The 10,352-nt window shown below is 52.8% G+C and overlaps 5 protein-coding genes across 5 annotated transcripts; 1 reads left to right on the top strand and 4 right to left on the bottom strand.

The window, feature by feature from the left end:
• Positions 1–224: 224 nt before the first annotated feature.
• On the bottom strand, positions 225–2,377 carry PtrM4_009460 (nucleolar GTP-binding protein 2; the record flags this gene model as incomplete). Its single annotated transcript, XM_001930918.2, has 2 exons — positions 225–2,105; positions 2,237–2,377. 2 exons carry the CDS (start codon positions 2,375–2,377, stop codon positions 225–227), a joined length of 2,022 nt encoding a protein of 673 aa, XP_001930953.2.
• A 253-nt stretch (positions 2,378–2,630) lies between these two features.
• Positions 2,631–4,140, top strand: PtrM4_009450 (low-temperature viability protein ltv1; the record flags this gene model as incomplete). The annotated part of the gene is made up of 2 exons (XM_001930917.1): positions 2,631–2,650; positions 2,700–4,140. 2 exons carry the CDS (start codon positions 2,631–2,633, stop codon positions 4,138–4,140), a joined length of 1,461 nt encoding a protein of 486 aa, XP_001930952.1.
• Positions 4,141–4,402: 262 nt separating this feature from the next.
• PtrM4_009440 (putative histidine acid phosphatase protein) lies at positions 4,403–5,876 on the bottom strand (the record flags this gene model as incomplete). The annotated part of the gene is made up of 2 exons (XM_001930916.1): positions 4,403–5,208; positions 5,267–5,876. The coding sequence occupies 2 exons, from the start codon at positions 5,874–5,876 to the stop codon at positions 4,403–4,405; spliced, it is 1,416 nt and encodes a 471-aa protein (XP_001930951.1).
• A 458-nt stretch (positions 5,877–6,334) lies between these two features.
• On the bottom strand, positions 6,335–7,414 carry PtrM4_009430 (PIG-P domain containing protein; the record flags this gene model as incomplete). Its single annotated transcript, XM_001930915.1, has 1 exon — positions 6,335–7,414. One exon carries the CDS (start codon positions 7,412–7,414, stop codon positions 6,335–6,337), a length of 1,080 nt encoding a protein of 359 aa, XP_001930950.1.
• A 219-nt stretch (positions 7,415–7,633) lies between these two features.
• On the bottom strand, positions 7,634–9,172 carry PtrM4_009420 (CaiA, Acyl-CoA dehydrogenase; the record flags this gene model as incomplete). Its single annotated transcript, XM_066102929.1, has 3 exons — positions 7,634–8,473; positions 8,528–8,989; positions 9,041–9,172. The coding sequence occupies 3 exons, from the start codon at positions 9,170–9,172 to the stop codon at positions 7,634–7,636; spliced, it is 1,434 nt and encodes a 477-aa protein (XP_065965131.1).
• Positions 9,173–10,352: the final 1,180 nt, after the last annotated feature.

Raw genomic sequence — 10,352 nt, 5'->3', positions numbered from 1 at the left:
TCTTGACTTGGTAGCTTTTTTATGCATGTACTCCACGCTTGGAATTACTTGGTCACACTTGTAATGCAACATTCCCAAGATCTTCAGCAAAGACACTGATGAGAAAAGTTACTTTTATAATTCTATCACTTGGACGTGTACACGAATTCATTCGGTCCGTCAAAATCAAACCCCCTTAACCCAGACGCCAGCTATGCAGTCATAAAAAGGCCAGCTAGTATGCCCTAATCTACATACTCCGACCTCACCTTCTTCGCCCTCCGCTTATTCGCCTTGAAGTGTTTCTTGCTGTTCATCTTCATCTCGGTCGGATCAACATCCTGTTCCAAAGCCGCCATCATCTTTGCCTTTCTACCACTCAACTCCTTGCCCTGCTCACTATACTTGTAGTGAAAAGGCTGGTTTACGCGTCCCATGCCTTGACCAGGTCCGAAGAAACGCTTGTCCATGCGTTGCGTCTTCTCGCCCTGGACGGGCACACCACCACCTTCAAGATCCTCGTCCATGAGCGATGCGTCCTCGTCCATACCGTTGAGAGATGTGTTACCTGGAAGATTGGCTAGAGGGTGGTGGCGGCGCTTAGCAGGGAGATGGTTAACGTCGTAGAGTTCACGGTTGAAGTACTTGGGGTCCACGGGCGGGTCAGTGGGTGGGGGATGGCAGAAGAGAATCTTGCCCTTGACGTAGTCTTTGAGAATGTATCGTGCTGCTCGCGATTCGTCGGGCTGACCTAGACCCTGTGTAGAGAAACCTCTGGCGATGGCAAAGGCACGCAAAACCTCCTCAGAGGTAAGAACACCAGTTCCCCCTTCTTCTGTTGGCCGAGGATGAATCTTCATACCGTAGAGTGCTTCAAGGAAAGGCTGCGGTATTCTGCGAGCGACTAGACCCGCAGGTCCAGTGTACTCTCGCAGCTGGTCGATGGGTAAAACACCGGCGCAGACAAGCTCGGCTTTAGTCGTTGCAAAGTTGGGGAAGACGAGACCAGGACAATCACACAAGACAACCTTGTCGCTGAGATGTATAGTCTGGAAGTGCTTCGTCTTTCCGGGCGTTGCTGAAACAGACACCTTCTTCGCTCCAATGAGTGCGTTGATGGTGGAAGACTTTCCTACATTAGGGTAACCGACGAGACCGATGGATGTCTTGCGAGGCTCGCCATTTGGTCCTGTGTCGATATCAGGTGCGTGCTCAAGGAACAATGCTTCGAGATCCTCTGTGGTAAGTATCCGCGTGCGTTCGTCTTCAACTTCCTCAGAGCTGCTCCCGCTAGGTACAACGGTCGCTTCATCTACTAGTTCCGTCTTTTCCGCCTTCTTATTTTGCAGGTTCATCTTCTTGGCTTGCTTCGCAAGACGCTCATCTTCTGAGTCGGTCTCCTGTTCGAAGTCTTCCTCATCGTAGTCTTCGGAATCGCCCGACTCATCAGAGTCTTCGCTATCCTCGTCCATTGCGCGAGCCTCGTTCATCTCCTTGGCAAGTTCAGCAGAGAAGAACTTGTAGTTGATACCAGCTTCTACAAAGTAATCGGCCCAAGCCTTTCGCTGCTCTAAAGTCATCATATCCGCCTTATTGACCAGCAATAAGTTGTTCTTCTTCGAATCGACCTCCTTGACGTAATCCTCCAAATCCTCAGATCGAAACATGAGCGGGTTACGAGCATCTACAATCTGCACGACCAAATCCGATCGCTCAATAACACGCCACAGTTGTCTCCAGACCTCGAGGTTGCGCTCGAAAGGCGTTATGAGCAGATCGTTATTCTCTTGTAACTCAGCCAAGCCTCTTCGCCACTGCAACAGGGAGGCTCTCTCCTTCTCGTCCAACTCTTGCGGTGTAGTCTTCGAATCCCACTTTGGTCGCCTTGGCACGGTGAGCCTGTTCTTGTTTTCCTTGTGCTTCTTTGTGATGTTGCGCTCCTCAAGGTCGGATAGTAGGTACGGGTTTTTCTGGTCCTTGTGAATGATCTTGACGTTGTTCATCTTCTCCGCTGTGAAGTCGGTACCGGCCAGTTCTGCGGTCGAGAGAAAGTCGTCGAGGGCGCCTTGTTCGGTGACAGAGCGCATCTTGACCCAAGCTGCTTCCTTCTTCTCGTTCGTGATATACTAGGAATTGTTAGTATTAGTCCCTGGTCAAATCCAACGTCTGGACACCTTCTTGTCGAGCGCAATATACTCTAACAGAGCGCATGCATGCCAAGGGTATCCAGACCGTCGCAAACGAAGATAATGCGTACCTTTTCGCCATTCTGACCAGTGCGCTCAATACCCGCGTTAAAGTTGCCCCTCCGCATGTCCGCGCCCTTTCCCTTGCCGAACCTGTCATTCATCAGGCTGTTGCCCAGCCCGACGCTCTTCTTGGATTTTGCGAGCACCATGTTTGCGGTCAACTATGGATATCGCGTGGTTGTGGTGTTGTGTTTCAGATCTCCCAATAGAGGGGTGTGGGTGAGTCGAAGAGAAAGTTGGGCCCTAAATCGCCCCACGTCATTCACTGGACCCTCGCCTAAATTATTTTTTTGACCGCTGCCCGACGCCGAAGACCCTTTGTAAGCGACTTCCCCAGACTTCCTTTCAGCACACTCGCCACTGCTGCAACAGTACATTCGAGTTTCTAATAAAGCCTCCAAAATGGCACGCGGCAAGTTCATGTAAGCAGAAGAGAGGCACATTACTAATACCCCGCTAACCCCGCGACAGCGACAAGAAGACGGCGACCAACTTCCGTCTGGTCCACCGCGCCCAAAATGACCCGCGAATTCACGATGACGACGCCCCGCAGATGGTCTTTGCAGAGACTGTCGCGCCAAATCAGCGCGAACAATCAGAGGCTGCAGGAAGTTCACGTGCAAGCCAGTACTCGGCAGCAACAGGACGAAGCAAGATCAAGTCAAGGCGCGATCTAGAAAGCGAATATGCGTCGAAATTCCGGAGGAACGAGGGAGAAGCCGCCAACTATGGCATCTACTATGACGATACAGAGTATGATTACATGCAGCATATGCGAGACTTGGGCTCTGGCGGTGGAGAGGCATACTTCGTGGAAGCCAAGCCCGAGAAGAAGGGAAAGCAGAAGATGGACCTCGCAGACATGTTGCGAGATGTATCTTTGAACGACAGCAGGAGCCAGGCCGACTTGAGTGTTAGCAGCAACATTAGCAGTGTGAGCGACATGTTTGGAGAGGACATGGCGCCTTCAGAGTTTGTGCGCAAGACAACATACCAAGATCAGCAAAACATCCCAGATGCGCTTGCAGGCTTCCAGCCAGACATGGATCCCAGGTTACGAGAAGTTCTGGAGGCGCTCGAGGATGAGGCATATGTTGATGACGAGGAAGACATCTTCAACGAGCTAGCCCAAGACGGTTATGAAGTCGACCAACGCGAGTGGAATGGTGCCGGCTACGATGAGGACGACCGGGACCCCATGGACCGTTTCCTCGACGAAGAAGACCCTGGCTGGGAAACCGACGACACCATCAAAGCCTCATCCCCCAAACTCAAAGGGAAGAAGACCTCAGACGAATCCGCAGATCCATCAGCACTCCCCGCACATGACGAAGCGCCGGCACCCGCAGACGCATCTGACATGGCGTACCTGAAAGAATTCAAGAAATTCAAGGAAGACGTCAAAGCCTCCAAACCCAACACTCCAGCCCAACCAACAGACTCGCAATCCTTCATCACAGGCGCCTCAGCTCTGACGGCAGGTGGCCGCCGCAAGAAGCGCAAAGGTGCAAAGACGTCTACTTCGAACTACTCCATGTCCTCTTCTGCCCTCCACCGCACAGAAGGTCTCACACTGCTCGACCAGCGCTTCGACAAGATTGAAGAAGAATACGCCGACGACGGTAGCTTCGACTTCCCCGACGATGCGTCCATGATTTCCGGGATGAGTAAGATATCTGGGCTCAGCAAAATGAGTGGTGTGAGTCAGTGGTCTAGTAGTGAGGCACCACCTCTAAGGTCGGACTTTGATAGCATCATGGACGATTTCTTGGGCAGTCACCATACGCAGGGGAAGAGGCGGGTTAAGAAGGGGAAGCAGCAGAGTGGGCTCGAGCAGTTGGAGGAAGTGCGGAAGGGGTTGGGTGCACCAAAGATTGCGCCCAAGGATCATTTTAGTGTGCTGAGGGCTTGATCAACTGCCCCTTCTACTTGTTGATATACTGCATTTCACGGCGTTGGCTACGACGGGTTTTATGAACATGGGTTATGATATACCCAGGTTGGAGTAAATATCTAGATTTAGGCAATGGGAATGTAATCTTGCTTCATTTATCATATACATCGTTACATATCTGCATCTCTTATCTCATATAGAACACTACCCGTGTTCAAAACACATGACTTGTGTCTTCCCTCACCCCTGCACCAATCTCCATCACCACCACCGCCACCATCTACGCCTTTGGCTCCACACCAAAACCCGCACCACCCCTCGCGAGCGCCTTCTTGCTAACGAGCCTAAACCCACCAGTCAACATAAGTAGCGCAAGCGACCCCAGCACAACAGCCAGCGTAACAAAAGCGCCAATAACACCGCCAACAGCCGGCGACATACCGCTGCCACTACCACTCTGCTTAGCATTCACAGCAGCTCCACCATCGTTGTTCGCAAACGCCGCACAAGCACCAGTCGTATCACCGCACTTGTTGCACCACTGCTCCGTAGTACTAATCGCAAACTCCTTCAACTTATCCTGAAAGTCAGTCCACGACACGGCATCCGCGCTGCCACCGAAAAGCGGGAAAACAGTAGGTTCACTGGCATTACTAGCAGTGCCATTGTGGAACAAGAAACGAACTTGCAGATCCTGCGCACTGGGGAAACCCGAAGACGCCATATCGATATTGGTGAAGAGTTCGAAGACCATGGAGCTGGCATAGTCGACAATACCCGTGAAATCAGTAGTCGCCTTTTGCAAATCCGCGAGACCGAAAAACGACATGAAGGTTGCGTAGGCGCCGAATTGGATGCCGAACTTCTTAGCGCCCTTGGTGGAGATGATGGAGTTCATGTATTCGAGAATTTCACCCGCGAGTTGCATGCCAGCGACGGCACGCATGTTGTCGCTAGCGTTGTAGGCAAGACCCCATTCGTGGGCGTCTGCTAGGAGGCGGAGTTGTTCCAGAGTAGAGTTTGTGATAGCATCCGAGTTGGGGATGCTGGAGTTGTGGATTTCGGCAACGTGGAGGGTGTCGTAGACTGTGCGTGTATGTTAGCATCAGCATTGCAGATCATACGGAGGTTGAGGTAGACGTACCGACGTAGGCGTTCTTGAAGCTGACCTGGTCATCGCTCATTATGCCGTTGATGGAAGGAACGACCGAAGAGTAAAGGTCCTTGGTGCTTGACGCGAGATCCTTGTACTTCGCGCTGTCGAAGAAAGAGTTGGAGCTCGTCTTTGCATTCTGGCAGGTCGAAGCATCTTGAAGCCAGCCAGAGTCTTCTGAGCCGGAGCCGGTCTGGATTGTGTTGACGGGAATTAATTGATATCCATCCATGGGTGACTGTACGCTCTGGCCGTTGGCAAGTGTCTGAACTGTCTGGAAGGGGGGATATAGGCCCTGGAGGAAGCCCATGGCAGAGTTTTGAAGCACATTATCGACAGGGGCTTGGACTTGGAGCTGAGATAGCTTCACCTGATTCTCGTTGATACCATAGATCTTGGACTCGCCCTCCAAGTAGCGTGAGCGGTAGTACTGGCCGGACGTGTAGACCTGCTCGTAACCCAAAGCAGTCAGGTTAGTGGGAGCAAGCGCCTTTGCTGTGCGATCACCGTGACGATGGAAAATGTAAGCTCCAAGGACAGTCTCAGCTGCTTCGGCACCAGCGAGCATGGACAAGGCGGAAAGAGCAACCACGGACTTCATGATGGGCAATTGGGTATTCTCAAAGGGAAGCTGTATATGAGAACGGGTGCAAAGATTGAACCCAGAGCAAAGCGGCGAAGCTCACGAGCCGAGATGGGATGGAGAACGAGTGCTCACGGGTGCCGGGTGAAGACTTATACAAGCTCTATCGCAACCAGCCCCGCTAACGAGAGAAGGCACATTCCGGAGCTTCGAGATAGCACATGGCATTACATCCAATCCGAAAACCCAATACCTTTGCTGTAGCGGGGCGCTGCTCTGTCATGCATAGTGCTTTCCGAACGTCGGGAGGGGCACATGTAAGTGGGGGTTAATTCGACCCACTGGCCGCTACAAGCTTTTCCGCGCAGACATGGCTTAGACCGAGGGTGGCAGGGAAGTTGAGTGAGCACATCCCAAATGGAGTGTAGTCGGCAGCTATCTGCTTAGTATCTAGTAGTCAGGATGACGATGCATATTCAATCGTCGGTCCCATACAGGACTTCACAGACCCCGCCTATCGGCACGTCCATAACGGCGTCTGTGCCCGTGCTCCAGAAACTCTTCCAGTCCACATGGTTCGATGCGCTAAATTGATATGCAGAAAATGAGCTCCTGCGGCTGTGTGGTGCACTTCCTATCGTGCCCTTTTCCTTGTCCTGTTCGTGTAGCTTGTCTGTCAGCATAACCGGATCACGTACTATCCGGCCAGTTGTGCGATCCACAACAGCAACCTGAGCACATTCGTCAACGAGGTTCTCAATGCTGCTCAATGGCAGCGTAAGGTAGCGGGTGTTGTAGCTTGCTAGCGCCACGTAAATGTAGATGACCAGTACAACCAACCAGCAGGGCACCGCGAGTGCCCACCATCGGTTTGGGTAGTAATGGATGCCCATTTGGTGCAGCATGGGCGCCGGCACATATGCCCAGAGTATGTACATTAGGAATGCGGCCGAACTTCCCAGGTACAGGGCGAAGCCATAGTACTCGTATGTAGGCACTTTCGGCGATGCCCGAGGAACCGTCGCCGCATGCCGTGCCGAGTTCGCAAGGTTCGTGGTAGGCGTGCTCGTGCCAGTAGTGTGCGACCCAGCTTTCATCGAGCCTTCTACATCGGATGAGTCTGGTGTTGTAGGTCTCGATGTCGGGCGGCTGAAGGCAGGGCGGAGGAGCGATGTCAACGAGGGAGATGGCGGCAGGGGATTAGGTGGCCTATTGTAAAAGGGTGGGTAGAGCGCAGTCGCAGTACTTTGTGGTATGTGACTGTACGATCGCGACGCGTATAGCGGTCGGGATCCGGGCGCTTGCTCATCCTCGTATCCAGAATGTTCGCTGTCAGAATCGTCTAGCACAGCCGAGTCTTTCGCATCATCTTGGTTGTCCTCTGCATCAGCGGCTTCTGAGAGAGCACCATTTGAAACTGGCGACAGAGGACTCGGTCCCGGGCGTGTGGCAGATGGTGGCGGCGACGTCAAGACATGTTCATCCCCAGTGTGACCGTCAGACGACCCCAAGGTTGGTAGATTGGGGGTTGACTTTGAGTAGTAACCAGACGGCATGAAGCTTCCTCTGCTGTGGGGGGGCATCATGTTAACATCTACGGTAGTCTGATGCACTTCTCGCGTGCTTGAGCATGCAGATTGCGCGTTCGCGCTAGCGGAATCTTTCCGCATCTGGGACGGCGTGTATCATTCGAGTAGCCATCATTGGAGAATAATGCTCATGTTGATATGTATTTTTTACAACGTGGCAGGTATTTCTGCTAACTAAGCTGTCATCTATAGCTTGCTCGCCTCTCCGCTCGTCCTGTTCAGGTACAGCGGATCCCTGGGCTCAATGCCATACTTTCTGCACAGCTCCTCGCCCTTCTTTTGTTGCGCCTCGATGCGCTTTTTGTGTGCCAAACCCCTCTTGTTCTCATTTCGACCCAACTGGAGAAGATGCACCTCATCCGGTCCGTCGACAATACGCATCGTTCGGCCGGACGACCACATCTGCGCCAATGGGGTGTCTTGGCTCACGCCGGCACCTCCGTAGGCTTGCATCGCCCAGTCAATAACCTTGAGGTTGACCTCCGGGACGAGAACTTTGACCTCGGCAATCTCCTTGAGCGCACCCTTGGCATTGGTCTCATCGATCTTGATAGCGGCGTTGAGGACGGCAAGACGTGCGGCATCGATCTCAATACGTGATCGGGCAACGCGCTCGAGCATGATACCGTGCTTGTTGAGCAGCTGTCCAAAAGGTTTCTTGCGCTCGTCGTTGATGCGGGCCAAGAACCACTCCAACGCCTTTTCAGCAGAGCCGATACTCCTCATGGCGTGGTGAATACGGCCAGGTCCGAGACGGCCTTGGATGATCTCAAAGCCACGGCCCTCGCCCAGCACCATGTTACTGGCAGGCACGCGGACGTTCTCAAAGGTGACATGTCCGTGACCGTGGGGCGCATCGTCGAAGCCCATGACGGACAACATGCGGTGGACGGTGACGCCTGGAGTGTCGTTGGGAACGAGAATGACGGATTGTTGCTTATACTTGTCTGCGTTGTTCGGGTCCGTCTTGCCCAGGACGACGAAGATCTTGCAGCGAGGGTCGCCAATGCCTGATGACCACCATTTCTAGAAGCATTGTTAGTCATGTGAAACGTGATTGGAGGTCTGAGGCAAACGAACCTGTCCATTCAGCACATAGTGGTCGCCGTCGCGCTTGATAGTCATCTCAATGTTAGTTGCATCACTCGACGCAACCTGCGGCTCTGTCATCAAGAAGGCAGATCTGATCTTGCCCTCCAGCAGCGGATCAAGCCACTTTCTCTTCTGTGCCTCTGAGCCGTACTTGGCAATGACCTCCATGTTGCCAGTATCGGGGGCAGAGCAGTTGACAGCCTCGGATGCTGTTCGGCTCTTGCCCAGGTATTCAGCCATGAGACCGTATTCCAGGTTGCTGAACCCGGCTCCTTCCTTGAAGTGAGCCTTGGGCAGGAACATGTTCCATAGTCCGAGCTCTTGTGCTCGCTTCTTGAGGTCCTCCATGATGGATGGGTGCGAGGTGAAGCGCTCTTGCACTGTCTGGCCCAGCTGGCGTGCGTATACGTCGTCGGCGGGAATGCATTCTTCTTCGACAAATCTCTCTACCTATCAAAGACGTTAGCACACAAATTCGCTTGCACATCATGGCAGACGTACGATATCAAGTGTTTTTGCCGCTCGTTCGCTGACAAATGGCCGTGCGATGGCGGGAATGCGCTGTGAGGCCGAAACATGGCCATCCTGGCTATTGCTGAGGAGGTCGTAGGCGCGGTCGTATGGTACAGACATGTTTACTAGCACAATGGGGGAATTGGTTTAGGGAGTGCAAGTGTGCAGAGTAAGTCTGGGGTACTTTAACTAAACATGGGGCGGCTAACTGTCCATAGTGACGGCAATGGTTGGGGTAAGCTCCTCCGCGTCGCAAAGTTACCGAGGCACGATCAGATCTACTCCGCTTTAGGCACCTTGAGTAGAACGCCTCACACCACGAACATGCAATGCCCTCCCCATGGAGCTGAACGGCCCCAGGGCAATCGAACGACTTGTTTCAGTCTTCTTTTCCGAAAAACTGCGTGTTGAGGACGTATGGCTGGATTCAACTTTCTGGCCGACTTGATAGAAAGAAAAAACTGTGCCGACTCATCAATTTATGGGGGGAAGCTGGGCGGGATTTGTCCTTGACTTATGAAATCATTATAATAACAGATAAGATTTACCTATCTGAAGAGCTTGTCTTTGGTCTGTAGAACGTGGTTGGGTAGTATGTGTATTTCCCGCGTTTACACTTGGACCCTTCCAAACTATGAATTCAGAGGCGACTACAGGAACAGAGGGAGAATCTGTTTGACTCGCCACAGAACACAGTCAACGACTGCACTATGCGCAGGGAAGCCGAACTGGAAGCGTGACCCGCTGCAAACAGCGCCCAAGACACAATCGCCGACCTCGAGGACAAGGTGTCGCTGCTCAAGATGCAGGTCCGTGACGTGGTTAAGCAGCTCAAGACCTGGCCAAGGAGAAGATGTAAGAGAACCAAGGTCTGATCGAGGCATCCGCGAGGATGATGAGGATGTGGGAGGAGACCCGTCAATGTAGCATAGCCATCGAAGACAAGTGCGATGCAGAGGTGCGAAAAGCCATCGACAATACGAGTTACTGGTGAACCCCGACTGCGATGAGGCTGTTCCAACCACCGAGCGCCTGCACACTGAGTTTGCCGACCTCAAAGCAGAGAAGGGCGAGAAGCATTTCATAGAACCAGAGCTGCCTATGAACCCTGAAGTATGTGACCGGAAGTTTCTGCCATACCCGGTGCGCGACGAAGCTAGCCTTGGGGTTTTTCTGTCCCCTTTATTCCCTCAGCAGTCTACCATCCGAAGTTCAAGACCATGGTGTCGACGACCAAGAATGCGCTGGCGACTTTGCGGTCGCTTGGTTGGCGGCCATTTTGAACCAGGGGCAAGCTTTG

Source organism: Pyrenophora tritici-repentis, chromosome 1 (assembly GCF_003171515.1).
Source record: "Pyrenophora tritici-repentis strain M4 chromosome 1, whole genome shotgun sequence".
Classification (NCBI taxonomy): domain Eukaryota; kingdom Fungi; phylum Ascomycota; class Dothideomycetes; order Pleosporales; family Pleosporaceae; genus Pyrenophora; species Pyrenophora tritici-repentis.
The sequence above is the reverse complement of the archived record's forward strand: the minus strand, read 5'-3'. Positions and strand labels throughout refer to the sequence as shown.